Genomic DNA, 27,425 nt, shown 5'->3' with positions numbered 1-27,425 from the left:
ATGATAATTGGTACACTTACTATTTTGAGCATTATTGTATAAGAATTTGTACACTTACTATTTTGAGCATTATTGTATAAGAATTGATTCTTATACAATAATGCCAATTCTTATACAATAATGCTCAAAATAGTAAGTGTACCAATTATCATGGTAAATTTATCTCATTCTATCATGTTAATAGTAATATATACTTGGCTTCCCATTCAACATAGGATCAACTTAATAGTTTCTTTTGATCATCTCTATTTATTAATGTGATGTTGTCCATAAAAAAAATACGTAATTACCTTTTTGATTTTTTTTTTCAACAAAATATTGTCACATTTTGTTTTTTTTTTCCCCTACATTAATCAACTGAATGTAGAGAAACATTTACCATATACAACATGAGACCATACACACAATGTACCAACCAAACTGTTGTGCGAACTCAAAGCTGTACCCTGTTTGCTTCTTTGATGACTAAAAATTACAGCTCAAACTCCAGCCTCTTCAATTGCAGCAGACATTGAAGCAGATGCTTCTTCTAACGTTCTCCTCTTTTGAACCGCGTTAAAGGCCTCAATGGTGTCTCCTTCAATCCAATCATCATAGTCATCCATACCGATACCACATTCTAATCCAGCACCCACCTAAAACAAATACAAACAAACAATACATGTTTATATTTGACTTGTAATATATCTTTTAGCGTGTAAGATGGATGTTGACAGCAAGGAAAAATGTCTTACCTCTTTCACATTTTCTTTGACACGTTTAAGAGAATCAAGGACACCGACATGGACGGTTTTACCCTTCCGGATCACCCTGATGCCACAATCTTTGACAAATTTGCCTTCATTCACCATGCATCCAGCCACACGACCGCTTCCACTGCTGAAAGTAGCTCGAACTTCTGCTGACCCTATTGGGATTTGTTCCTATCAATAAACCACATGAATCTTCAGTTTTTCAAAACTCCAAAAATGACTCATCAAGTGAAACTACATAATAGGAGATTACATCATGTTTTTAACTCTAAATAACCAAAACGTTGATCAGTTCAGAGAACCAAACAAAACGCTTTAGAAGTGGGGTAATGAAACCGGAGCTAACCTCAACAGACTCAAGAAGTCCTTCCATTGCGTTTCGTACATCGTCAATAAGCTCATAGATAACTCTGTATAGCCGGATTTCAACACCTTTGTTTTCTGCAGCTTTTTTAACGGAGCCAGATGCTTTGACACTAAACCCGAAAATGATGGCTTCACTCGCTGAAGCTAGATCAACATCACTGTTGCTCACATCCCCTGTCGCTTGTAGCAAAAATTTCAATGTCACATTCTCTTGAGGAAGCACTTGCAGAGCTTGTCTGACAGCTTCAATGGATCCCTAGTATTCACATTGGTGATTTGCATCAGCATAACATAGGAAACCAAATTATTTAAAGACGACGATTAAACCTAATGATCAAACTGGCTCTTTACCTGTACATCAACCTTCAAGATGATATTAAGCTGATGCAAATCTAAGCCTGACATCTTTTTGGCTGATACAGCGGAAGCTAAGGATGAAAGCGTGACTTTTCCATCTCCAGCCTTTGCAGATATTCTTTCATCTCGTAGTGATACTGCACGTGCCTCTGCCATCTCACGCGCCACATCAAGGGAAGAGACAATCTCAAACTCGTCACCAGCAATGGGTACATTGTTTAAACCAATCACCTGCAATTTCGATAAAGATCCTCAGAAAAGGTACCTAAATCAATTCATACATGAGAAATAAACATGTATTTATTGTTGTTAATGTATGAAACAACAAACCTGTACAGGTATGGAGGGTCCAGCTTCATCAACTCGTTCCCCGCTGTGATCAAATAAAGCTCGTACCTAAACACAGAAACAGATAAGTTCCTAGACATTTTTATACCATCTGCACAGTGTGGATTGAGGAGAATGCTAAATTCTGAATAGACCTTTCCGAAAGCTTCTCCACAGACAACAACATCCCCTCTTTTCAAAGTGCCCTTCTGAACAATGAATGTCGCAAATGGTCCTTTCGCTTTATCAAGTCCAGCTTCAATGACAATGCCCTTGGCATTTCTGTCTGGATTTGCTTTCAACTCTTGCAGCTGAAACAATCAAAATACCGTCATGTAAGCGTTTTAAGTCTAAAGCCATCTTAAGCGAGATTTTGAGCCCACTTTGGAGAAAGTATGTAAGTCATTTTGTAGCCAATTAGACAATCTGCCAACTTAAGACTCTTATGCACTACCAAAAAGAGAAGACACGAAAATAAAATATCAAAGCAAACCCATTATCATGGGATAAATAAAAAAAAACTAACCTCTGCAACAAGCATGACAGTTTCCAACAGATCATCGACATTCTCCCCTTTCAACGCACTGATCTGTCAAAAGACAAATAAAGAGCATGATATGAGACCCCACTGAATATATAAAGCCTGAAACATATATGCATGCGCTAAGAGTTGATATTCAAACCTGAACCATTGGAACATCACCACCCCAATCTTCAGGCATCAAACCAATTGAAGAAAGCTCTTGCATCACTCTCTCTGGACTAGCTCCGTCTTTATCTATCTGGTACAGGAAAAAATGATTCAGAATGAGAGACGTTACGTATACTAATGGTGAAAGTTGAATGTCCAAGCAGTACTCTTGGTGCTACATGGACATACTATACCTTATTGATAGCTATGACTATAGGGACACCAGCAGCCTTTGCGTGAGCTATTGCTTCATTTGTCTGAGGACGAATTCCATCATCAGCAGCAACCACAATGATTGCGATGTCAGTCACCCGTGCTCCGCGAGCTCTCATTGCACCAAATGCCTAGATGAGCTCTTAAAAAGTTAGATAAGCTAATTTATGGTATGATGTGAGAGATAAACTTGCAAGTGAAAGGATCTACCTCGTGTCCAGGAGTATCAAGGAAAACGCATGACTGAACATTCCCATCAACAGGAACTGACACCTTATATGCACCGATCCCTTGTGTAATTCCCCCTGCTTCTGAAGCTGCAACCTGGAAGATATCCAGAGAATATACATTAGCTGAAACCGCTATCTAGACAATAAGTGAATGAATAAACAAAACAGTATTTCAAAAATTAAAGCAGAAATGTAAACACATACTAAAGGTGAGATCTATACTCAACACTTTAATTGCCATCAGCCATACTCTAGAAATGGTAAAAAAAATCTAAGAGGTCACAATAAAATTTCTTGATAAACAAAAGGCAAATCAGTGTTAGGTTAGATTAGCTAAACTCATAGATAAAGAGGTTTCATACCTTGCTTTTTCTGATATAGTCCAGAAGAGTAGTCTGCAAAATAGATAATTTTAGAAAATGCATTAGGAAAAGATCTGCTGCTTTAGAAAGAAGTCAGCTATCTGACTAATAAGTAGAAAAAATTAGAGCAAAAACAGTGGCTACCTTTCCGTGGTCGACATGACCCATTATGGTGATGACAGGAGGCCTGTCTTCCAACTTGTCCAAATCTTCTTCATCAAAAATTTCCTTTTTCTTTGCCATTTCTTCAACTTGAACTGAATCAGCATCAAGGACCTCGACATCATAATCTCTACAAATCATCCTCACCATCTCTCTGTCCAAAGTCTGCACACCATCAGGCCTGATCCCTTTCGAGTATAGATAACCAAGGATGTCACCTTCACCTATGGCCAAGTTGTAAGCCAAATCCTCAATGGACATGCCTTCTTCCTCAACCTCTAAGATTTCAGCTTTAACAGGCGCTGCATCTCTTGCAGCCTGGAGTCTTGCAGCCTTCCTACTAGCTTTACTCCACTTCCTCCCTTTTCTACCTGATCCAGGAATGGAGACATTCAACTCCGACGCATCTTCGTCTGCGTCGTCTTGAGCAACCATTCTTCGCCTTGGATTAGCTGATGCGTTCTTTTTATTACGGTGCTCAACTCTGAACTTGCTAGAAGGAGGACCTTTTCCAGGCTTAGTAGGAGCTAACACAGTCTGAGAGGCCGCAGGATCAGCACTTTTTTTCTTTGAAGCAAACTTATCAACCAATATAGGCTTCCTTTCTTTACTTTTGTTGCTGGAATCAACCTCTTCGGAAACTGGAGGCGGCTTTGATGCCATACCAACATCTTTCAAGATGGGACCTGAAGGTTTTGATGACATACCAAGATCTTTCAAAATGGGTTTCTTCACAGGTGGTGGAGCTACCATAGGCTTCCCTTGCAGCTGTGGCTGAGCTCTTAAAGGTGGTTGAGGTCTTAAAGGTGCCTGAGGTGGTGACAATTGAGTGCCATCACCCTGTCTTCCCCTACTATCAATTTTGGGTTCTTGCTTCACAACTTTCTCCACAGCTGCAACAGCATCTCCCTTACGCCACACGCTCTTCATCGTCTTCGTCTTCCTTGTCCCTCCACCACTCGCAAAGGCACCGTTTCTGGAGTCACTAATAGGCTGCGACGGTTTAACACCCTCACCACCTTCTTTCTTACCCGGTTTTGGAATCTCTAAACTCTCAGCTTTATCCAACACTTCTCCAAGAGATTCAATAACCTTATTCCTCTCTTCCTCTCCATCAAACTTAACCCCGTTCGATAACTCCTTGCTCCAAGGAGCAGAAGAACTCAACCCGACACCACCCCTCTCCACTCTTGCCACGGGGGGTTTCAACACAGGTTTAGGAGCCTGCTTGAGCACAATCTCGCTGTCATCATCCCCTCCTTTAAAAGAGTTAGAATCTATAGAAACTGAGTTGCCGTTGTTCGCCTCAGCGATGAAGTCAGTACTAGTACTAGTAGTAGCTGAAGACGAAACAGAAGAATATCTACACAGCCATCTCTTATTCCCCTTCCTTGACAAAGAAACCCTCTTTACTAATGCATACGATCCATACGACAGACTAGTTCCAGAAACACTACCTCCTGGAGGACTAACCAGAGAAACCAACGACGGCACTGTGCCGACGAGGACCAGCATCGACGGCATCTCAATCAACACACAGAACACGAATGAAACAAAAGAAACAACAAAATTTTCACAATAACATCAGAAACCTTTATCTCATTCCAACGGATTTCAACTAGAAATCGGGTTTATCGACGAATATCGTCAAGCTAATTGGAAAATCAAATGAGCAAATTTGATAGATAGAGAGAGAGAGAGAGAGAGAGAGAGAGAGAGAGAGAGAAGAGATAAGTGAAGGAGGAAGGAAGGAAGGAAGAAGCAGAGGGATAACTTTGAACTTGAGAGCTTGTGTGGGTGTGGCTGCTTCTATGCCTGGAATTTTTCGCGGATTTCCGATAAGGCCATTTTACAAAAACAAAACAAAAAAAAAATTAGAAACCATAATAAATCCCTTTTTTTTATCTCGACAAAAATAAAAAGGCTTTATTAATGTTTTGTCCGAAAAATTCTGGTCCACTAGATTTTCTGTCTTAGAGAGGGTCGAAGACAAAAAAAAATTAAGATATTGGGCTCAATAGTAAAGGCCCATTAAAAATCGACCCGGTAAGTCACACACACGTGGCGATATTCCAGCCGAGTACTACACTACTTGTGGGGTAACTTCGTCATTATCGATAAGAGAGAGCATTAAACAAAAAAGTAAATTCGATTTAATAAATAACGTAGAGAGAAAGATTCTCGTGACTTTCTCTCTCTTGTCTCTCGACTGTGTGTGTGTTTGAAAGCTCGATTTCGAGAAGGAGAGATGAAGGAAGACGATGTGAGCTCGCGAAACGTAAACCCTAGGAGTAATCGGAACAGTGTAGCCTCGGCTTCGGCTTCCGCGTCCGCTACTCCCGTTGACAGCCTCCGACGACGTGCTAGATCGCCTTCTCCTCCTCAGACTGCTGCCGCCAGGTATAAATTAAGTCCTCATTTAGCGCAGATCGGGTCTCGAAAGTGGATAATTGCTGGGTGATTTCGATTTTTTGATTCAATTCGATAGCTTTTGTTGAATCTAGGGTTTCGTTGTTTTAGATTTGGTGTAATTTGCTACTGTTCGAATCATAAATACTTCAAATTTGATTGAACAGTTCTGTGGGAGCATCTTCACCTGCTGTTCCGGTGAACGCTGGGAGTGTGGATTGGACAGGTCACGGGCTTGTTGGATCCTCGGGACGTTCGTGTAGGCCTTGGGATAGAGGGGATTTACTTAGACGCCTTGCCACTTTCAAGCCTTCTAATTGGCTTGGCAAACCCAAAGTAAAAGACTCTTCTTTTCTCTTCTTTTATATGCATTTTTTCACACCAAAACAACATCTTTTTGGAAGAGGCAAAATCTGTAGTGCTAATCCCACCAATTTGAAGTTCAGATCTCATGAATATACTGTAGATTCTTTCTTGGTTCCAACAGTATATTTAATGTGCCTTTTTAAGTTGAAAAGTCAAGCATAACAAGTCATGAAAGTGATGCATTGCGTTACATGTGAACGGAAATGAAAATAAAAATGAGGAAGACTAGTGTAGTTGATTCATTATGTAAAGTTATTTACTTTTTTCTTTCTTTCTCTATTTCCGATTGGTCTGGTCCTTTCTATCTCCTGTGATGTGATATCTATTCCAATTTTCAAATGGTTGAAAGAAAGGTTGTTTGACTAACGTGTGTCTTGGCTTGATGTATTTTTGCTTGCAGACAGCTAGTTCTTTGGCTTGTGCTCAGAAAGGCTGGGTAAGTGTTGACCTCGACAAAATTCAATGCGAGTACTGTGGATCCAGTCTACATTACTCTCCTCCACAGCATCAGTTGAATCAGCCTCAAGGTCATTTTTTGTTATTTTAACCGAACTTAACTTATTTGATGACACCAATTTGATCAATAACCCACCTTCTACCAATTCAAAAGACTGTTTTTTGGGTAGTAGTCTCTGTCGCTGTGATTTCTTTTCTTAAGCAAGAAAGATTATTAGACATGAATTATGCAGCTTCGCTGTATATGCTATTAACGTTTGAGATTCATTGTCTATCTTTTGATAACAGCTGATAGCATGAGAGAAGAATTCTCCAAGCAGCTTGATGACGCACATGAGAGCTCCTGTCCTTGGGTAGGAAATTGCTGTCCAGAAAGCTTAGTTCAGTTTCCTCCAACTCCTCCATCAGCCTTGATTGGAGGTTACAAGGATCGTTGTGATGGCCTCCTACAATTCTATTCTCTACCCATCGTTTCGGTGTCTGCAATTGACCAGATGCGTGCTTCAAGACGACCTCAAATTGACCGCCTTTTGGCCAATGATGATCCCAGTTTCAGAATGGGTAATATCTTAGCTGCAGAAACGTCCAAACAAGAGGCTCTCAGTAATTACTCTCGCGTAAGAACTCAGGAACATGTGACTTTAAATTCGAGAAACTTCACGCTTAGAAGCCATAAGCTACTGCGTTTCTAATTTGAGTTTTATCTTGTAGGCTCAAAAGCTGATAAGCCTATGTGGATGGGAGCCTAGATGGCTCCCAAACATCCAAGATTGTGAAGAACACTCTGCCCAATCAGCTAGAAATGGGTGCCCTTCAGGCCCTTCTAGAAATCAAAGTCGTTTTCAAGATCCTGGTCCAAGCAGGAAACAGTTATCAGCTTCATCCCGAAAAGCCTCCGGAAACTATGAAGTTTTGGGTCCAGAATATAAATCAGAATCCAGATCACCTTTACTGGATTGTAGTTTATGCGGTGTAACCATCAGAATTTGGGATTTCCTGACCACTTCTCGGCCAGTTCTACTTGCGCCTATCAATTCTAATCTTCCTGAAACAAGCAAGAAAATGGCACTGACACGTGGAACTAGTGCAACAAGTGGAATCAATGGATGGTTTGGCATGGAACAACAGCAAAACGAAGATTTTGACGAGGCTGAAACATCAGTTAGGAAGAGATTAGGATCAAACGCAGGTATAAGCTTCTATCAAACCGCAGCTGGTGCATCATCTTCTGCGCAGCTGAACATGTCTGTGACACGAGATAATTACCAATTTAGTGATAGAGGAAAGGAAGTTCTGCTAAGGCAGCCATCAGGAAGTGAGGTTGGTGATCGTGCTGCATCGTATGAGTCACGAGGGCCAAGTACTCGTAAGCGGAACCTGGAGGATGGTGGAAGCACGGCTGATAGGCCTTATATACGGATACAACATGCAGACAGTGTTGAAGGGACTGTTGTTGACCGTGATGGCGATGAGGTCAATGACGATTCAGCAGGGCCGTCAAAGCGTAGCCGAGGCTCTGAAGTGAATGAAACTAATCTTCCCTCTTATGGGAGAGAGTTATCAGTGGGTGGCCCAAGTCACTCAGTAGATGCTGAAAACGAGAGGGAAGTAAATAGAAGGGAACTATTTAGTGAAGGAAACGAACAAGGTATGGCGTTCCCAGGTGCCAGAGACTCCGCACGTGCTTCCTCTGTCATTGCGATGGATACAATTGGCCACAGTGCCAATGATGATTCAATGGAAAGTGTGGAAAACCATCCAGCGGATTTTGATGACGTCAATTATCCCCCTGCCGCGACAGCTCAAAGTGCCGATCCTTCTGAACTGAATTTCAGCAATCAAGCTCAGCAGAGTGCATGCTTCCAGCCAGCGCCTGTTCGGTCTAACGTTGAACCAGGCGTTAGCAGCATAAATGACGGTGAGGAAGTAATGAACACAGAGACTGTCACAGCTCAGGGAAGAGACGGGCCGAGTATAGGCGTCAGTGGGGGTAGTGTCGGAATGGGTGCAAGTCACGAGGCAGAGATCCACGGAGCTGACGTTTCAGTCCATAGGGGAGATAGCGTTGTTGGGGACATGGAACCAGTTGCGGAAGTCATAGAAAATCTAGGACAATGCGGTGAATTTGCACCAGACCAAGGCGTTACTGATGATTTTGTTCCTGAGGAAATGGACAGGGAAGGTAGTAGGCTCGGGGATATTCAGGACAGGGTGTCTCAGTCCGTTGCAAGGGCGGACAGTGGCTCTAAAATCGTTGATTCGTTGAAGGCTGAATCTGTTGAAAGCGGCGAAAAGATGAGCAACGTAAATGCGTTGATGAACGAAGATAGTGTTCACCCATCATTGTCGTGCAATGCGATTGTGTGTTCTGGTTTTGAAGCATCTAAAGAAGAAGTGACCCAGACGTGGAACGAGTCTCCGCTCAACGCTGGCTTTGCACTCCCTGGATCAAGTTACACTGCTAATGACCAAGGTCTGTAGAAATTTATTTATTCCTCTTTGGTTTATTAAGAGATAAGTATAAAAAAGCATATGCTGATTCATTTTCAGGACCTCCGAACGGAGATAGCAACGATGAAATTGTGGAATTTGATCCAATAAAGTATCACAACTGTTACTGCCCTTGGGTAAATGAAAATGTGGCTGCTGCTGGATGTAGCAGCAACAGCTCGAGCTCTTCAAGTATCGCTGAGGCGCTTTGTGGATGGCAATTAACTCTCGATGCCCTTGATTCGTTCCAGTCACTCGAGAATGCTCAAATCCAACCAATGGAATCAGAATCAGCTGCATCTCTTTGCAAGGTTTTGCAACTACTTCCCTTCCCTTCCTTTAATTTCCTTACACAAAGATGATCTGGAAACTGACTCTTGTTGGTTTCAAATGTCTTGTATGTAGGATGATCACCGCACTCCTTCCCAGAAGCTCTTGAAACGCCACTCTTTTATCAGCCGCCATGGGAAAAAATAAGAAATCTAATTGCAAGGTACTATTGCAAAAAAGACACTCGATTTCAGACGATATATAAACAGACCAGTATGGTCACTGCTTAGGTTCTTTAGCTTGGGTTCATCTCTTAGCAGTATAAATAAAAGAACTCTGCATAAATCTTTCGGGTCTGCAAACCTGTGTTTTTTTCTTTGTTTTTTTCTTTGTTTTTTTCTTCAAGTTTGTGTAGTAGTCAAGTTAAAGATACCTAAACAGAGGTGAGAGGATGATACTCAATAATCTTATATTTGATTCTTGTTTCTAATAATGTTTCTACCTGCTTGTTCCTGTTTATCATCATTCTGAAATGTGATCAACAACTTTGGTTTGATTCATATCAATTTACAAAGATAATGGCTTCGCTGCCTTGAACTGTTGTATCGAATGATAAATAGGATATAAATCATAAAAGCAGGCGCGCGAAAATGAACAGAAACAAGCATTCCTTATTTTTTTGAACAATGTTATTAAAAAAAACAAGTCGAAACATGTAAACATTGACAAATTAGGATGTCTTAAATAAAGAAAGCTACGGATCAACTTCCAAAGACAGCAACTTCGACGTTTTTGTCGGAGTCAACGACGGTTGGAGGATCAAAGCGAGTAAAGAGCTTATAAGAGGAGATGAGAGAGAGAGCGACATAAAAGCAAACCACAACGAATGTGATTATAACAGAAGCAGTGGCTTTATGGCAGAAACTGCCAAATGAACTGCACGCATCGCTCCACGTAATGGCATCGTCTCCTTTGTAGGCTAAGTACAGAACTTCAGTAGACACAGCTCCAGCAGCTAAAACCACGTAGGTCAGAATCTGTGATGACCATGTTATGAGACATTAGCTATCTACTAGTAGTATTATTAAGCGGATCATTTGATAAACAAAACCTAATGTATCAAAATCTAATATGAGACCTGGTCGAGACAGAAGAAGGTCCAAACACGAGGCATAGTGGAAGAAGAACCAGGCATGGCTGCAATGGCTGCTGAGAGAAGCGAGTAGCCTGCACATATTCCATTTGCGTGCACCAAGTACCTAATTGTAACCATTACTTATATTTAATCTTTTTCAAATATATCATAACCATTTAATCCTTCTGAATCAAATCTTGTTCATGCTAACCTAAATAATCAACATACTTTTGACTAATACGTGACTTTGGTTTCAATGGTCCAAATTACTTAATAATCCTATCTATATATACTAGGATACTTACTACTAACTCGGACAAGAAAACAATAATATATATGTAATATACGCATCATATAGACATAGGAGAGTATGTATGGAGAAGATACCTGAAAGCTGAGAGACTGGAGTAAGAAACTTCGCCGTACTCATTAGTCTGAGAGTCTTTAAGCATGATTACAAGCGCCGCAACACAAAGACCCACCGGAGCTAACCGGAGCATCGTCTCGACAGTTCGGATTCCAGTACTAGCCTCCTCCCACTTCTCTGTCGCGGCACCAGCGGAAACACTGTGGCTAGGCTTAAGATGATCATCAATCTTCTCCATTTTTCTTCTTCAAATTTCTTTGATTTTTTTCCTTTCTCTCTAGCTCCTGCCTATTGTTGTGGTCGCTGAGGGGAAAATGTGGTTATAAAACAAGTGGTGATGATTTTAATGTGTGTGTAATAAATGAAAAGCAAGTGTTGGATCGATAGGGTTGGTGAACGCATTTAATTTCGATATTCATTACAGTTCTCGCACTTCCCTAGGAGAAAACATTTAAGGGTTTCTAATTTGACAACAACGCTGAAAATGTGAAAACTCCACTACGATCTAGTAGGCTCTATAAATTCATTCGTGATAGTATTTAGTACGAAGCTCTAAAATCAATTATTTTCAGCCGCGTCATCTCATGTTTTGTTTTTATTTTGACGTCTTTTGTGTACTTGGTTCGATCTTTGAGACCACTGCGTCTAATAAAATAAACAAAAGAACTTAGTATTTGATAAATAATCATAGTTTCTTTTACCACGGACTCAAAGCTAGAAAAACGCCAAACGCTAGGTTTGAAATTTGAAGCAAAGTTTTCTTTGTTCATACAATTTCGAAAACGTTAACAATGAGTGAGGATACTAAGATATGATTATGGAGATGCTCCAATCTCGTGACCGACAATAAATCAGAAGTTACTTGTTTCTTTGGAGTATGGCAACTTGGTTAGTTGATTTAATAAAAGCAATTAACTACGAATTATAGTTCACGGTGATTTTTTGGTGGATCAAATAATCAAATGAATACTTCTAATTAGCTGCAAAATTTCATAAGCATGAAGCCATAGCCGTATTTGTTGGTTAACAGCATGTATAAGCAGTTGAACCAAAAAAAAACGCAATGTATAACCCATATTCCGTCTTAACTAAGCTTTATTTTCTTTGTATTATATAGTATCATTCACCGTACTCTTTTGCACATAATTGAGAATCATAAAACATTTTTTTATCATGGATTATCATGCTTGAAACTAGAAAGTACAAAACCAAAGAAAATACAAATTTCACATAAAAACAGGAACACAAAAAAAAGTCTTTTTGATATTGAACCATCTTTTTCCTTATGTATTCAGACTCATTTCGCCAACATGACAAGATCTACTCAGCTCCAAATTTCTTCCTGAGAACATACACATACTAGATAATCTTGTCAGAATCAACTATTGCCTTAACCACGCTCTCTCTCCAAACACCTCTTGGTCCACTGAGTCAATTTTGGAACTCTGCTTCGATACTGAACTCACCAAACTTCTACATGGCTTCGAACCAGCTGTAATATGAGAATATCCCATTAATGTAATGTCTACGAAACCGAACACTTCGCCACCATAGTAACCTTTGTCTCCAACTCTGTTTCAAGTGTCTTTTTTGTTTTTGTTTCAAGTGTCTTGAAATGTTCAAACAATTTTTTTTTTTGACTAAACAATTCTTTCTCGACGATAACCGTTAGAAGATTATATTTTCGATTACACAAGCTGGTAAAAAACGAAAATATTTTTGGAAAATGTAAAAGAAACAAACAGAATAAAACTATAATAACTTCTGTGCTGGAAGGTCACGCAGTCACAAAAAAATTCCCTGGTAGCCTGGTAGGTTTTCTCTCTTTGTGTCATAATCTGATAAATACAACAATACTATAAAACAATAGTATTGAATACTACGAGCAAGTATAGTTTAAAGATCAAAACAGTATTTTGTATTACTGTATTGAGATATCTCGTGACTTATAGCCGTTTAGTGTTTTTGCAAATATGGCCCTCTGAGTCTGATGTTTAAAATTAAAATCACTGGAGTCTTTGATTTGATCAACTCAGTCTCAGAGCATACGAAACCGTAAAAGAGAAAAAAAAACACACATGTTTATCATGGATTATCATGCTTTATTTTTTATTTTGCTTATAGATTTTCATGCTTTTGGAAATTAGAAAGTATAAAAAACTAAAAAATACAAATTTCCCCAAAAAAACAGAACATAACATAACATATCTTGATATTGAACCATATTTTTCCATATGTGTTCAGACTCATTTCTACAACATGACAAAGATCTACTCAGCTCCAAATTTCTTCCTAAGAACAGAAGCATACTCGATAATCTTGTCAGAATCAGCTATTGAATTAACCACGCTCTCTCTCTCTAAACACCTCATGGTCCACCGAGACAATTTTGGGAACTCTGCTTCTATACTGAACTCACCAAACTTCTCAATGGCTTTGAACCAGCCGTAAAATCCCATCAGTGCAATGTCTACGAATCCAAACACATCACCACCATAGTAAGTTTTGTCTCCAAGCTCTGTTTCAAGTGTCTTGAAATGTTCAAGCAATTCTTTCTTAGCTGTAACCTGTTCTTCTCCCGCTGTTCCCCATACTTTCCATGCTGGGTCGTAAAACTGAACACACACGACACAACATCAAAAGTCATAGATCATTTTTTTGTAAATTAAAAGTCATAAATCATTAGAAACTGTTAATTATACAAGTACTTATATATATATATATATATTTAATTCAAAGTGATCAAAAGAATGTTTAAAAGATCAAATATCGAATGAGGAGTCTTGACCTTTTTGTCGATGAAATCACCCCAGAATCTAGCTTGAGCTTTCTGGTAAGGATCTGAAGGGAGCATAGGGTATGTATCGAACCAAACCTCGTCGATGTACTCGAGCTGGATAAGAGATTCATATATCGGTTTACCATTGTGGATGAGAGCCGGAATCTTCTTGTGAATTGGATTCATCTCGATGGGCAAAGATGTCTTCACCCAAGGCTCTGTCTCCTTGTACTCATACGCCACTCCTTTCTCAGCCAGAGCTATCTTCGCCGTGCTCATCCTGAACATGCTTGGCCAATAATCAAGAAGAATCACTTCGTCGGCCATTCTTGGAGATCCAGTTTAGCTCTGATTTGATCACCAACTGTTTTCAAATATACCCACTCCCTATTATTATTATTTTTTTTTTTTTTTAAACCCACTTCCTATTATCTCTCTTGAAAATGTAGAATGAAGATCTGAGATTAGTACCTTCTATTATATAGTATCAACGCGCGACCACGAAATAAGGGTTTTCTAGTTTAGCGCTACACATGACATGACATGATTATTTTTTAATATTTTGTTTTAAATATAAATATTTTATCCTTATAGAATATATATGGATTCTGTTGTTCACGTTTACGCCATGACTTTTTTTTTTTACATTAAGGCTAATGACTGTATAACAAATAATATAATTTAGGTGGAAAAGTGATGTCTTTACTCTTGTTTCAACTACTTTAATACCACTACTAGATCTTGATCCGCGCTTTGGAAGCGCGGAATATTTTACGATGAAAAATTTCACTAATAACTTAACAAATATTTTCTTAACTTTTAAAGAGTGTGTATTTAAAATATTTTTGTATTTAAATCAGTATTTTTAAATTCAACCCGATTGTGATTATACCGGTTAATCCGGAGATCTAACAATTCAATTTAGTTTTTTAAAATATTCATATTAAAAAGTCACTAAAACCCGAGACTAACCGATTGAACTCATGGATGACCGATATGTAATCTAATTTGATTGAAATTGTAATATTTTCATAATTTGTAATCTTATAATCCAAATTTTAAAGTTTATTATTTTGTAATTTATGAAATTATGACGTTTCTACAAAAATTTTAAAGAGAAAATGATGGATATAAAATAACTAAGATTAATTATTGTATTGTTTGGAAACATTGATAGTAGTATAAAGAAATAAGTATATTGTTTGGAAACATGGATAGTAGTATAAAGAAAAAAACATTAATAATTTAATGTAGGTTTAACTATAAAGTATAAATGTGTATTTAATTTAAAAACTTACAAAATAAATATAAGGTCCAACAGAATGTTTCTGTTTTAATAAGATAGATATTGTTGAAAGTTTTTTAAATTAAAGTAGTATTGTACGTATTTTTAATCTTAGAAAGTGGCTTTTTGCATAGAGCAAGCTACAAAATTGGAGTTTATAAACTTATAATACGAATATATGATCAATTAAGCCATTCATTTGGTAGTAGTTCACAAAAAAGGCCATTCATTTGGTATTGAATTATAACGTGGCAATAATACTACTCCAGCCACATCGATGCTTAATCATGTACTTGCATAAGATTTATACGTGGCAGTAATATGGGTCTTTTCTTAATACTACCCTTCCAACTACAACATGTATGCTTAATTATGTACCTTTTTCTTTGAAAAAGAAGATTATTATACGGTTAAAAAAGAAGAAGAAAAAAACTACTCTGTCTATTTCAAAACATGATCCATATTTTAGTTGTTTCGCACATTAATAAAACATATTAAATACAATTTGTGATTATTTATTTCTCATAATTTATTAGTTTTTCAACCAATAAGAATTCAATAAATACAATTTTCTTTTCTGAAGTATACAATTCATGATAACATAACACAACATAACATCAACACAAACCAGTCAACTACATGTCATGATCAATGATACTGAGTAGTTAATTTTAAAAATATTATGTTTGATGTATGATTTATTGGATAACAAGAGTATGTACGATTTATTGGATATTATATCTATATAATAAAATAAATACTTTACAACGAATTAATGTAACAAATAAAGAGGTAACAGAATACTCAAAAACTAGATAATTTGCGAAAGAACGTCTAATATTTATAATGGTTCAATATCTTAATATAAGAATCAATGGCTGTTCAAAAGATGCATTGTTGTGGTAAAGGTCTATACAGGTTTCACCTATGGCAGTTCTAGTGTACGTAGTCTTCGATGCTTGCATTTAGTTATGAGGCATTTGCATACTAAATAGTGTATGATGAGTATATTTGCAGTCTAGCATATTCAGCCCGAAACAATAATCACGCCTGGCCGGTTTGGGTTGAACTATTGAAGCGTTTATCTTACTGTAAACCACTGAAGGATGTTTACATTATTATGATGACTCCAAACAGAACAAAAACACGACAGAAATTGAAAAGGAAAGCAAAAAACAGACAGAACAGAAACTAAATTAAAACACATCTATTCCATACCAAGTTTTTTCTTTAACTCAGGAACATACTTAGTGATCTTGTCTGAATCAGGAAGAGACTTAGCCACACTCTCTCTTTTCAGACACCTTTTAGCCCAAGCAATCACCTTTGGACACTCTGCTTCGATGCTGAAGTTCGCAAATTTCTCATAAGCGTCAAACCAGCTGTAGAACCCGACCAAGGCTATATCAACATAACCGAACGACTCGCCTCCGAAGTAAGTCTTGTCTCCGAGCTCGGTCTCTAGCGTCTTGAGCACACGATGAACTCCTTCTTCCCCGCTTCTTGCTCCTCGCCTTTCCCTCCCCAAAGAACCCACGTCGGACCAAACACCTAAACCACAATAGTTAATCAGATTAAACCAAACACTAATCTCGGTTTTCTTGTCCTAAAAAGTCTTCTCTTTATACCTTATTGTCGATGAAATCACCCCAAAACTTGGCCTGAGCTCTTTGGTAAGGATCGGAAGGGAGGAGTGAGTTTCCCCCTGGCCAAGCTTCGTCGATATACTCGACCTGGATGAGAGATTCACAAACCGGTTTACCATTGTGGATGAGAACCGGGATTTTCTTGTGAACCGGGTTCATCTCGAGTAGGATCTGGCTTTTGTTGAATAGATCTTGTTCTCTGTAGTCGAATTTGATGTTTTTCTCCTCAAGAGCAATCCTCGTCCTCATCCCGAACGCACTGGGCCAGCAATCCAGAAGAATCACCTCGTCTGCCATTTGTTGCTCTTGATAATTAAGCTCTCACTGAGATCTTTTGTGTTGTTTGTTTAGTGTCTTGCAAGTGTATGATGAAGAGAACCAAGTTTCCGTAATCTATAGAGGATATATGCAAAACATAACGAGGTTGAGTTTTTGTATGCAAAAAAGAGTGCGTCAGAGATACATCTGCTTTCCCACTAATTTCCAAATATATCTTTTTTTATTCGTGCAACTATTTCCAAATATATCTATGCATACATATAAGATGTCACAGATACATCTGCTTTCCCACTAATATCCAAATATACCGATGCATACATATATTTCCCACTAATATCCAAATATACCGATGGCAGAGATACATCTGCTTTCCCACTGATTTCCAAATATATCGATGCATATATACTAGAGTTATTCTTGGATTCACCTTTTAGGATAAACCTAGATTCATCAATAGTTGAAAAGGTGATAAATAAAAATATTTGGTTTCAAGAATTTTTAATTCGTAATGTTCAGATAAAAAATTAAGAGAACCATTTTTTAACTTCAAAATTGGTTAATTGATTTTTTATGAAAATACTATGAAAATAATAATAGTGAGTAATTTGTATTTTTTATGAATTAATATGGATTTTATATTATTAGTTTATGTATTTCTATGTTATAATAGATTGTATTTTTAAATATTATATTTAATATTTTTAATGTGTGTATTATTTATCTATATAAATTTAGAGACAATAATTAATTTATATTAAAATTTAGAACTAAGATGCAAATTACATAAAATTTCAAAAATAAATTTGAGGTTTTTCCGGAATACCCCACCCTCAAAACCTTATTTTGAAGATTTATATACTTTCAAAATGAGATTCCTTCTTAGAGATGCTTTTAATTGATAGAATTTATAAAAAAAAAAAACAATGGTAGAATACATGAGAAATTACTACATTCTTTTTTTTTCAACTAACTTCCATTAAGAAAAATCAAAGGCTTTTACATAGGTTTCAAATTACATTTCAAGGTCCAATAAGAGAAAACATTATACCTAGAGAATGTCTAATATTTATAATGTTCAACATCTTTAATATAAGAATCAATGGCGGTTCAAAAGATGCATTTTTATGGTAAAGGCCATAGTTGTTGTACAGGTTTCACCTATGTCCGTTCTAGTGTACTTAGTCTTGGATGGAATCTTAGGGTATTCCTCCCGAAACAATAATCACGCCGGGCCAGTTTGGGTTGAACTATTGAAGCATTTATCTTACTGTAAATCATCGGTGGATGTTTACATTATTATGATGACTCCGAACAGAGCACAAACACGACATAAACTGAAAGGGTAAAAAAGAAACAGACAGAACAGAAAATAGATTATTACATCTACTCGATACCAAGTCTTTTCTTTAGCTCAGGAATGTACTTGGTGATCTTCTCTGAATCAGGAAGAGACTTAGCCACACTCTCTCTTTTCAGACACCTGTCAGCCCAAGCAATCAGCTTTGGACACTCTGCTTCAATGCTGAAGTTGGCAAGTTTCTCATATGCATCAAACCAGCTACAGAATCCAATGAAGGCTATATCCACAAAACCGAACGTTTCGCCTCCAAAGTAAGTCTTGTCTCCAAGCTCGGACTCTAGCGTCTTGAGCACCTCGATGAACTCCTTCTTCCCTGCCTCTTGCTCCTCGCCTTTCCCTGCCCAGATCAACCTTGTGGGACCAGGCACCTAACAACAAATTGTTTATCAGATGATTCAGATCAAACCAAACACTAATGTAAACTTTCTTGTCATATCTTAAATATTTTCTTTGTACCTTTTTGTCGATAAAATCTGCCCAAAACTTGGCCTGAGCTCTTTGGTAAGGATCAGAAGAAAGGAGTTGGTTTTCACCGGGCCACGTCTCGTCGATGTACTCGACCACAATGAGAGATTCACAAACCGGTTTACCATTGTGGATGAGAACCGGGATTTTCTTATGAACCGGGTTCATCTCGATGAGAATCTGACTTTTGTTGAATAGATCTTGTTCTCTGTAGTCGAATTTGATGTTTTTCTCTTCCAGAGCAATCCTTGCCCTCATACCGAACATACTCAGCCAGTAATCGAGAAGAATCACCTCGTCCGCCATTTGAAGCTCTTGATAATGAAGCTCACTTAGAAATATTTTATTTTATTTTATTTGTTTTGTGCCTTGCAAGTGTATGGTGAAGAGAACCAAGTTTCCGTAATTTATAGAGGATATATGCCAAACATAAAGAGGTTGAGTCGCTTTTTGTATGCAAAAAAAGTGTGTCAGACATACATTTGATTACGCCCCTGCTTACGTCATTGAGCCTTTTGAGTCAGTTTGACTGTCGATTTCTAATTAGCGGTCAGCGTCGTGACTACTTTACGGACAAAATTTAATCGACATAGCGGTAAAAGTCATAATAATTTTGATTGGCAACAGTGACCATGTTTAGAATACATGAGAAGTTACTACATAAACTACATATTTACTATTTAGTTAATCTGGTCGAATAATGCCGATTTAGTGTTTAGGTTGAACGGTTTACTTTTTTGACTCCTTGGTTCAAGTTTCAACAGGTTCATAGATATATACCAATAAGTTTAAAGCGTGTCCAAATTATATATGACTGTTCGTTAAATACTTAAATCATAGTCAGAGTCTCAGAGACTCGGATGTGACTTAATTTCATCTAAGTTTTGAATTCTATCGTGTTTAGGTCACACGGTCATTTTGGTATCATAGCGAAGTTATTCTTCCGTGATTTGATCAATGTCGCTAATCTTGGCACCAAATCATAACAAGAGTCCTCTAACTAATCATAATGGACGGATTCATCTGACATAAGAGCCGTCACCCGAGCACCTGATAATGTAAAAATATATAAATACACTCCAGTTTCAGCAGAAAAGAAAGTCATGGTTCAGATATACAACATGAACTAAGAACATGTCGATATCTCACTGAGGATTTGAAAATAAATAAAATAAAAAATTATGAAAGGGTGAAGAGAGATACATGTTCTTCTGTTACAACTTTTAGATATTCTAATCCATACTTCTATGACTGTCCATCTTTAAATGGTCAATATTTTGAAAACTAAATTAATTTTAATTGTTTTCTAAAGTTATACTAAAATAATATTATTTTGTGTAAGAAAAGCCAATTATAAGCATCTTCAGTTAAGGATGCACTAAAACATCAAAACTACTATTCCTTTTTTTTTCAGCAACATGTAACTCCACGTCCATATGAACCAAACTACTATTCATTTTTATTATATTTTAATAAGACCACTTACGACCCATTTATATTTAATATATTTTAAGAACATTTCTAACTCAACATCCAGTCCAGTCTTAAAACCGTCAAAACTACTATTCATTTTTTAGTCCTTAAAATTTTCTTTTCACAAATACATCTACTAAGAGCTTCTCTAACTATAACACCAAATTTGATGTTAAAATTACACCAGATTTGATATTTTGGTGACAATCTTTTTTTGTCATCTCCAAATCTCCAACCATGACACCAAATATTACACCAAAAATAAATTGAGAAATTGAGAAATATAACTTTTTTGTCATCTCCATTCTGTTTTCATAATTTTTATTATATTATTTAAAATTGAGAAATAATTGTTTTTATGAGAGAAATAATTGTTTTATTCTTTGACATTATGTTTATTAAGTTTTCGTAATTATATGTTTATGATATTTATTTACATTTATATTGTTTATTTTAACAATATTGTGCATGTATTATTTTATATAAAATACTATATTAAAAATTACAAAATATCAATTATGAAAATCACTTAACAAAAAAAAATATTTATTTTAATAAAACTTGTATTACTTAGTAATACAGGCTTAACTATATTATTAAATAATAAAATAAAAAAATTATTTTAAAGTTTGGTGAATTTAATAATATTAAATATTTTAATATGAAATATTGATAATAACAATTTAGTGATTTCTTATTTAAAATAAAATAAAATATAAAAGTTATATGATATTTTTTTTACTACATAAAATGATAGTAATAATTTATTGATTTCTTATTTGATAATAAAATAAAAATATTTTAATTATGTAAAATTAATTTAAAATATATAAATAATACATTATATTTATGTTTAGTTACAAATTTGAACTGATTACTAATAATAATTGAGACAAATTTGAACTGATTAATAATAATAATATAATTATACCATTCAATGAAACATAATAAAATATGTGTATAAAATATTTGGTGTGATAAATAGTGTTAGGGGTGGGTAAAATATCTGTGAAATTTGATTCGATCAGTTATTCGTTCCGATTCGATCCGAAAATTCGAATATCCGTAACTTTATGAATCAAAGCAAATACTAAAATTCAATATCCGTCAAATAAGGAACAAATCCCAAATACTCATTTAGAAAAAATGGATATCCTATCCGATCCGTAATTTACATATGTATATATATATATATATGTATATATAAAATTATATAAAGTTTATATCTTTATATAAAGTTTTATTTATTTTATCCACTAAATTAATTAATTGGTCACTAAATTTTTAAAAGAATATAGTTTTTAAATAATTTATAATGAAATATTATTATTATTTTATATTAAAACGTTTTCCTTTTCTTTTAATATTCTTCAAGAAAATAATTTTTTTTACCGGATCGACGGATCGAATCGGATATCTGGTAAAATATACTGCTTTTTCTGGTCCGATTACGAATCAGATCGGATCAAAAAATTGATTATTCGTACGGAGCGAATCAGATCATGGATACCCTTAAAACTCCGGATATCCGCTCCGTGTCTATCCCTGCTTTTTTGATAGAGATTTATACAAAACCTAGATTAAAGATCATATAAAAGATAATATACAAGAATTTAGTGGTGGAACCCACCACATTTTTGTTAGAGTTTTTAATAGGAATTAATAAATTGATTTTGCAACTTTTAACCAGATTTTTTGAAGTACAAAAACATGGATCACATGATCCTCTCTTATAAAGCTAGTTCCACCACTCTATGTATCCTGTAAGAGATAATCGTATGATCCATGTCTGAGCTGAGTTTACAATTTGGAAAGTCTTGTAAGCTTAGCTTGTAAACTCAGCATGTTTTGAACCAATCTAAGAGCATCTTCAAGGGTTCACTCTATTTTTTACTCTAAAATAGAGTGACTCTATAATAGAGATGAAGTTTGCTTTAATGGTACTCTATTTTAGAGTAGAATATAGAGTGATGAACAAAGAAAAAATAACTTACTCTATATTTGGAGTAACTCTATTTTTTACACTATTATAGAATAAGAAATAGAGTACCATTGGAGCATTTTTTACTCTAAACTCTATTTTAGTGTAAAAAATATAGTGGGGTTGGAGATACCCTAAGTGCATTCGGAAGAAACAGAATAAATGGACTGCTACTAGTAGTTTTACGATTTGACCATTACATCCTTTATTATAGACTTTTCAACAAACTGGAATTTTATTTCCAAATACAGAGAAGATACAAGAAATTAAGAAAAAGCAATTGTGCATGAGTGCATCGGATCAACACTTACATGCACTTAACAACCTCACGTAATAACATTATTAAGCAGAAATAAACCTTAAAAAGATAGAGAAACAGGCAACAAGAGCAGACATAGTACAACAGAACATCATAAGATGATCTACTCGAGGCCAAGACGTTGGAAAATGAACTTAGTGACTTTCTCCGACTCAGGCAGAACTTTAGAAACGCTCTCTCTCTGCAAACATCTTTTGGCCCACCTAGTCAACTCTGGACACTCTGATTCGAGACTCATATTCCCAAACTTGTTGTAGACTCCAAACCAGCTGTAGAACCCGATGAGAGCTATATCCACATACCCAAACGTCTCGCCTCCAAAGTAATGCTTGTCTCCAAGCTCGGATTCAAGCGTCTTGAATATCTCGATTAACTCTTTGGATGCTTCTTTCTCCTCACCTTTTATAGCCCAAATCCTCCTTGCAGTAACATTCACCTGATATAATCCATTCAGGTTAAAGAAGTTGCATCTATGGTGGAGCAAAAAGTCAAGGCAAACCAATCCAAGATATATATATTAGAAACTGAAAATACCTTTTTGTCGATGAAATCTGCCCAAAACTTGGCATGAGCTCTTTGGTAAGGATCAGATGGAAGAAGTGGGTTTTCACCGGGCCAAGTTTCGTCGATGTACTCGACCTGGATTAGAGATTCACAAACGGGTTTACCATTATGGATGAGAACCGGTATTTTCTTATGAACCGGGTTCATCTCGAGGAGAAAAGAGCTCTTGTTCCATAAATCTTCTTCTCTGTAATCGTACTTGACCTTTTTCTCCTCCAGAGCGATCCTCGTTCTCATCCCAAACATACTCGCCCAGACGCTCAGAAGAATCACCTCGTCTGCCATTGTTACTCTTTGATTAATCTCACAAAGAACTTTTTTTTTTCCTCGTACGTGGTTTTTTTGTAGCTAGTAATTGTGTTGTGAAGACTGAATCGAACTATAATCGGTCATTTATAGGGATTTTAAATCGCATTTTGCTTGCCCATAAAGAATAAGAAACTGTATTATCGAGAACAATTTTGATTCAACAACTACGCTAGCTTTATGTTATTTTATTAGCAGACAAGTTTATTATTCTGTATTGCTTTCCTTTTGAGGCTTTCCGTAATGGATTAATAATAAAGTTTATTAATTTTATTCAATAAATGTATTTTTTTTTCAAATGTATTATTTTTATGAAATTTGTAAGTAAATAAGTAAAAAGTATTTTAGTTCTTTTTTTTTAAATGAAGTATTTTAGTTCTTCTCAAAAATAAAATGGTATGCTCGTATAATTACTGTAGAATTGCTTTATGAAAATAAAAATTATTTAGAATTGTTTTTCCGATTATTTCCTCCAACATGCTAGCACATATTATGAGAAATTAAATTAGTGTCTTAGGCTATATGATTGGTTTTTGTCTTTCTGATAATCGCGTTTGCTTAGGCCACTGCATGCGTCATCGAGCTTATGACGGTGGATACTCGAATTATTACTTGGTACAGTGTACTAATTTTAGACTGTGACTTTCACGTAAGAATGAAGTGCGTTTAATGGACACTTAACTTAAGTAGTTTTTGTATTTGCCTAAATTCGCAGAACTCTTAAAGCAGTGAAGAGCATGACTGTTTTTTTCCATTACTACCTGTAAACGCAACTTTTATAGTTGGTACCGATTATTGATATTCGTTCAAAATCTCTTAAAATCAAAAGTTAGTTCTACTTAACGTTTGCGGTTGCGGGAGAGAATTCTTTTTAATAAAGATAAAATAAACCAAAAATATTCAATAAAAAATTTAAATCGAAATATAGAAATTGTAAGATGTATACATATTATATTTTAAATTGTTATAAAACTTTAAAAGAAAAATATTTTCTATAATTTTAAAAATTTAATAGTATAATTTTATAAATATAATTTTACATATTATAATATTATGGTTTTGACATTATTATAATTATATAAAATGTAAATATTGTTAATTTATTATTTAACATTTATTGCATTTGGTAGTTAACCAGTCATAAAAGTTCTACAAACGCACTAGTTTCTAACTGATGTACTAATCATACAAATCTCTTAAAAATACTTAAAACTTCAGTTACCTTCGTCTGTAAACTTCTGCAACATCTGCAGTTACACCATTCAGGCCCTAAATAATATTTATGACGTTCGAATCATATTTAATAGCAAAGTTCTCTCATTTGAAGTAAAAGAAAGTTTTTGCATTGACTAAAAGCGTACAACGGCGATGATGATAATGAAAATGAGTTCATTTTAGTAGTCGAATAGTTTCCATACAAACATCAAATTCATTCGAGTAGAGCCTCCTCCCACCAACATTGTCAATCCAATCCTTCATGTTCCGAGAAGACTCCTTCGTGTTCCTAGAAAACGCCTTCGTGTTCCTTCGCTTTCCGTCGACCTATCGACAAATTGGGATACTAAATCCACCGCGAGATCCCATGCACAACCCCTAGTGGTTGTGGGATCAATGACAGAACCGTATAACAACACGTGTAAACATGGTTTGTATTGAAAACTAGAAAATAATTTTGTTTTTTTGAAAATAAATATATAAGTTATAATATAAAACTTTAAAATTTTAGGCATAGTACTAAATTTAGAACTGATTATTTCAAAAACGTCAAATATATATATAATATAATAAAGCTATAAAATTTTAAAACTGTTTAATTATTTTGTTAAATATAACATTAGTATTTTTTAACAAGGTCCATAGGATGATAGCATAAACAAAACCATAGATAGTACAAACCAATCAAATGCCATGATCCCACGATCAACGATGTTTAGTAGTTATTTAAAAAAAATCTTCTTGATGTATGATAAATTGGATAACAAGAGTTATATCTACGACTACGAGCAGGAAATACACATTTAAGATGTTGACCACGTGATTCACAACAGCGACAGTTGATTTACGTCACTGCTTATGTCATCTACACTTTTGACAGTGGATTTCTAGTTAGCAGTCAACGTTGGATACTTCACGGACAAAATTTAATCAAGATAGAGCGTAAGCCATAATAATTTTGATTAACAACAGTAAGCATGTTTTTTACCGGACGGATAACAAACATAAAGCAAACAGGGCTTGGTGAGCATAACAAACATAACACAAGAAGAGGATCTGTCTACTCGAGGCCAAGACACTGGGAAATGAACGTGGTGACCTTTTCCGTTTCAGGCAGGGCTTTAGCGACGCTCTCTCTCTGCATACACCTTTTGGCCCACGCAATCAACTTCGAACACTCTGATTCGATGCTAATATTTCCAAACTTGTCGTAGACTCCAAACCAGCTGTAAAACCCGATGAGAGCTATATCCACATATCCGAAAGTCTCACCTCCAAAGTAGTGCTTGTCTCCAAGCTCAGCTTCTAGCGTCTTGAGTATCTCAATTAACTCATTGGATGCTTCTTGCTCCTCACCTTTCGTCGCCCAAATCCTCCTCGCCGTAACATTCACCTGATCCATTTTGGTTTAAAAGATGCAACCCACAGAATGATATATATATATATATACACATATATAATCTTTTTTAAAGCTAGTTGATTTAAATATTGCAAACCGAATGATATATATGATGGAGAAGAAAGCAAAGCAAATCAATCCAAGATACATAAACCGAAACAAAGCCGAAATTTGCTTTCAAATCTATAAAATCAAATCATAGACGTTCTTCTTTGATTCTTTTGTTTTTGAGAAAGATTCAAATTCTTTTAACAACTTATATAAACCAAAAATGAATCAAAACCAATCTGCAAAAATCCTACAAGCAGATTAATATATTTGCTTAGAAATTGAAAGTACCTTTTTGTCGATAAAATCTCCCCAAAACCTGGCATGAGCTCTTTGGTAAGGATCAGAAGGAAGGAGTGAGTTATCACCGGGCCAAGTCTCATCGATGTACTCGACCTGGATGAGAGATTCACATACCGACTTACCATTGTGAATGAGAACCGGGATTTTCTTATGAACCGGGTTCATTTCAAGGAGCAAGGAGCTCTTATTCTCTAGATCTTCTTCTCTATACTCATACTTGACTTTTTTCTCGGCCAGAGCAATCCTCGTCCTCATCCCAAACATACTCGCCCATAAATCCAGAAGAATCACCTCATCAGCCATTGTTTCTCTTTGATTAAACTCACTTTGACCTTCTTGTTTTTCTCTCCTCCGTAGTTTTTTTTTGATAGCTAATAGTTGTGAAGAATGAATAGAAGAGAACTATAATCAGTTATTTATAGGGCCTTTAATACATTTTTTTGAATTTGAAGATTTTATTTATAGTATTATTGAGAACAACTTTTATACTATTATTCTAGATTTTGTTATTTCAGCAATAGTCAAATTTATTATTCTCTCTGTTTCGTTTTAAATAATGTTCTGAATATATATGATAAGAGTAAACCAATATTATAATTTAAGAATACACGTGTATTAGTGTTGTTCTGTAATAGTGGAATTGTCTAACGTGTGGGGTAGTAAAGAAGTTACTTGGTCTTTCATGCATCTATACATGTCGATGTATTTGAGATGGGGACCTGAAAAAGAAAATTGCAGTAAAGTTGTGTTCTTGTTTCTCTCAAGTAGTCTTTGGGATCTATCAATATATTATGAGTTTAAATGATGTTTTAAAAATTTACACAAAAAAATAAAGTGGTTTGATGTCTATGACTTAGTTAATACTAATTCATGCATAACTGCATAAGAAGTGAAATGAAGTATTTCATGTTTTTTTTTGGGTTTGGCACAGTGGATTATAGTATCATATAGTTTTTTTTATCATATAGTTTAGTAGTGTTATTATTATTAATGTGTATTATTTTCAAGAGATTTGTAAATAAATAAGTCAAATAAATATTTCAGTCTTTT

General features: G+C 35.7%; 7 protein-coding genes and 1 pseudogene across 7 annotated transcripts; 1 reads left to right on the top strand and 7 right to left on the bottom strand.

Moving 5' to 3' along the window:
• Positions 1-277: 277 nt before the first annotated feature.
• LOC108808375 (translation initiation factor IF-2, chloroplastic) lies at positions 278-5,290 on the bottom strand. Its single transcript, XM_018580534.2, has 12 exons — positions 3,443-5,290; positions 3,299-3,331; positions 2,917-3,030; positions 2,688-2,837; positions 2,486-2,584; positions 2,329-2,391; positions 1,958-2,113; positions 1,806-1,871; positions 1,470-1,706; positions 1,099-1,374; positions 735-923; positions 278-635 (listed from the first exon to the last, which is right to left on the bottom strand). The coding sequence occupies exons 1-12, from the start codon at positions 4,982-4,984 to the stop codon at positions 480-482; spliced, it is 3,081 nt and encodes a 1,026-aa protein (XP_018436036.1). The 5' UTR covers positions 4,985-5,290; the 3' UTR covers positions 278-479.
• Positions 5,291-5,612: 322 nt separating this feature from the next.
• LOC108850383 (uncharacterized) lies at positions 5,613-9,944 on the top strand. Its single transcript, XM_018623926.2, has 7 exons — positions 5,613-5,860; positions 6,037-6,205; positions 6,636-6,762; positions 6,980-7,308; positions 7,403-9,164; positions 9,242-9,492; positions 9,587-9,944. Exons 1-7 carry the CDS (start codon positions 5,709-5,711, stop codon positions 9,656-9,658), a joined length of 2,862 nt encoding a protein of 953 aa, XP_018479428.1. The 5' UTR covers positions 5,613-5,708; the 3' UTR covers positions 9,659-9,944.
• Positions 9,945-10,102: 158 nt separating this feature from the next.
• Positions 10,103-11,275, bottom strand: LOC108850392 (CASP-like protein 2A1). Its single transcript, XM_018623934.2, has 3 exons — positions 10,974-11,275; positions 10,590-10,710; positions 10,103-10,488 (listed from the first exon to the last, which is right to left on the bottom strand). The coding sequence occupies exons 1-3, from the start codon at positions 11,189-11,191 to the stop codon at positions 10,213-10,215; spliced, it is 615 nt and encodes a 204-aa protein (XP_018479436.1). The 5' UTR covers positions 11,192-11,275; the 3' UTR covers positions 10,103-10,212.
• Positions 11,276-13,110: 1,835 nt separating this feature from the next.
• Positions 13,111-14,181, bottom strand: LOC108850375 (glutathione S-transferase U26). The gene is made up of 2 exons (XM_018623920.2): positions 13,742-14,181; positions 13,111-13,568 (listed from the first exon to the last, which is right to left on the bottom strand). Exons 1-2 carry the CDS (start codon positions 14,057-14,059, stop codon positions 13,224-13,226), a joined length of 663 nt encoding a protein of 220 aa, XP_018479422.1. The 5' UTR covers positions 14,060-14,181; the 3' UTR covers positions 13,111-13,223.
• A 1,894-nt stretch (positions 14,182-16,075) lies between these two features.
• On the bottom strand, positions 16,076-17,117 carry LOC108850366 (glutathione S-transferase U25-like; annotated as a pseudogene).
• A 1,061-nt stretch (positions 17,118-18,178) lies between these two features.
• On the bottom strand, positions 18,179-19,160 carry LOC108850357 (glutathione S-transferase U25). The gene is made up of 2 exons (XM_018623910.2): positions 18,759-19,160; positions 18,179-18,670 (listed from the first exon to the last, which is right to left on the bottom strand). Exons 1-2 carry the CDS (start codon positions 19,071-19,073, stop codon positions 18,326-18,328), a joined length of 660 nt encoding a protein of 219 aa, XP_018479412.1. The 5' UTR covers positions 19,074-19,160; the 3' UTR covers positions 18,179-18,325.
• A 3,273-nt stretch (positions 19,161-22,433) lies between these two features.
• LOC108850342 (glutathione S-transferase U24-like) lies at positions 22,434-23,529 on the bottom strand. Its single transcript, XM_018623895.2, has 2 exons — positions 23,075-23,529; positions 22,434-22,976 (listed from the first exon to the last, which is right to left on the bottom strand). The coding sequence occupies exons 1-2, from the start codon at positions 23,387-23,389 to the stop codon at positions 22,644-22,646; spliced, it is 648 nt and encodes a 215-aa protein (XP_018479397.1). The 5' UTR covers positions 23,390-23,529; the 3' UTR covers positions 22,434-22,643.
• A 2,034-nt stretch (positions 23,530-25,563) lies between these two features.
• LOC108850349 (glutathione S-transferase U24) lies at positions 25,564-26,770 on the bottom strand. Its single transcript, XM_018623902.2, has 2 exons — positions 26,364-26,770; positions 25,564-26,018 (listed from the first exon to the last, which is right to left on the bottom strand). The coding sequence occupies exons 1-2, from the start codon at positions 26,676-26,678 to the stop codon at positions 25,686-25,688; spliced, it is 648 nt and encodes a 215-aa protein (XP_018479404.1). The 5' UTR covers positions 26,679-26,770; the 3' UTR covers positions 25,564-25,685.
• Between the last annotated feature and the right edge of the window lie 655 nt (positions 26,771-27,425).

The sequence above is a fragment of the Raphanus sativus genome, chromosome 1 (genome assembly GCF_000801105.2).
Source record: "Raphanus sativus cultivar WK10039 chromosome 1, ASM80110v3, whole genome shotgun sequence".
Classification (NCBI taxonomy): domain Eukaryota; kingdom Viridiplantae; phylum Streptophyta; class Magnoliopsida; order Brassicales; family Brassicaceae; genus Raphanus; species Raphanus sativus.
The sequence above is the reverse complement of the archived record's forward strand: the minus strand, read 5'-3'. Positions and strand labels throughout refer to the sequence as shown.

Coding starts and splice junctions, on each gene's coding strand:
- LOC108850392 (XM_018623934.2), bottom strand. CDS start 11,191: ATGGAGAAGATTGATGATCATCTTAAGCCTAGCCACAGTGTTTCCGCT. Junction 10,711..10,973: donor TCCAGTCTCTCAGCTTTCAG/GTATCTTCTCCA, acceptor GGTTACAATTAG/GTACTTGGTGCACGCAAATG. Junction 10,489..10,589: donor CCTTCTTCTGTCTCGACCAG/GTCTCATATTAG, acceptor TGGTCATCACAG/ATTCTGACCTACGTGGTTTT.
- LOC108850383 (XM_018623926.2), top strand. CDS start 5,709: ATGAAGGAAGACGATGTGAGCTCGCGAAACGTAAACCCTAGGAGTAAT. Junction 5,861..6,036: donor CCTCAGACTGCTGCCGCCAG/GTATAAATTAAG, acceptor TTGATTGAACAG/TTCTGTGGGAGCATCTTCAC. Junction 7,309..7,402: donor CTCTCAGTAATTACTCTCGC/GTAAGAACTCAG, acceptor TTTATCTTGTAG/GCTCAAAAGCTGATAAGCCT.
- LOC108850342 (XM_018623895.2), bottom strand. CDS start 23,389: ATGGCAGACGAGGTGATTCTTCTGAGCGTCTGGGCGAGTATGTTTGGG. Junction 22,977..23,074: donor CAGATTTCATCGACAAAAAG/GTATTTTCAGTT, acceptor GGATTATATCAG/GTGAATGTTACTGCAAGGAG.
- LOC108850357 (XM_018623910.2), bottom strand. CDS start 19,073: ATGGCGGACGAGGTGATTCTTCTCGATTACTGGCTGAGTATGTTCGGT. Junction 18,671..18,758: donor CAGATTTTATCGACAAAAAG/GTACAAAGAAAA, acceptor ATTTGTTGTTAG/GTGCCTGGTCCCACAAGGTT.
- LOC108808375 (XM_018580534.2), bottom strand. CDS start 4,984: ATGCCGTCGATGCTGGTCCTCGTCGGCACAGTGCCGTCGTTGGTTTCT. Junction 1,872..1,957: donor GTGGAGAAGCTTTCGGAAAG/GTCTATTCAGAA, acceptor TTCTGTGTTTAG/GTACGAGCTTTATTTGATCA. Junction 924..1,098: donor GACTTCTTGAGTCTGTTGAG/GTTAGCTCCGGT, acceptor GTTTATTGATAG/GAACAAATCCCAATAGGGTC.
- LOC108850375 (XM_018623920.2), bottom strand. CDS start 14,059: ATGGCCGACGAAGTGATTCTTCTTGATTATTGGCCAAGCATGTTCAGG. Junction 13,569..13,741: donor GTGATTTCATCGACAAAAAG/GTCAAGACTCCT, acceptor GTGTGTGTTCAG/TTTTACGACCCAGCATGGAA.
- LOC108850349 (XM_018623902.2), bottom strand. CDS start 26,678: ATGGCTGATGAGGTGATTCTTCTGGATTTATGGGCGAGTATGTTTGGG. Junction 26,019..26,363: donor GAGATTTTATCGACAAAAAG/GTACTTTCAATT, acceptor AAAATGGATCAG/GTGAATGTTACGGCGAGGAG.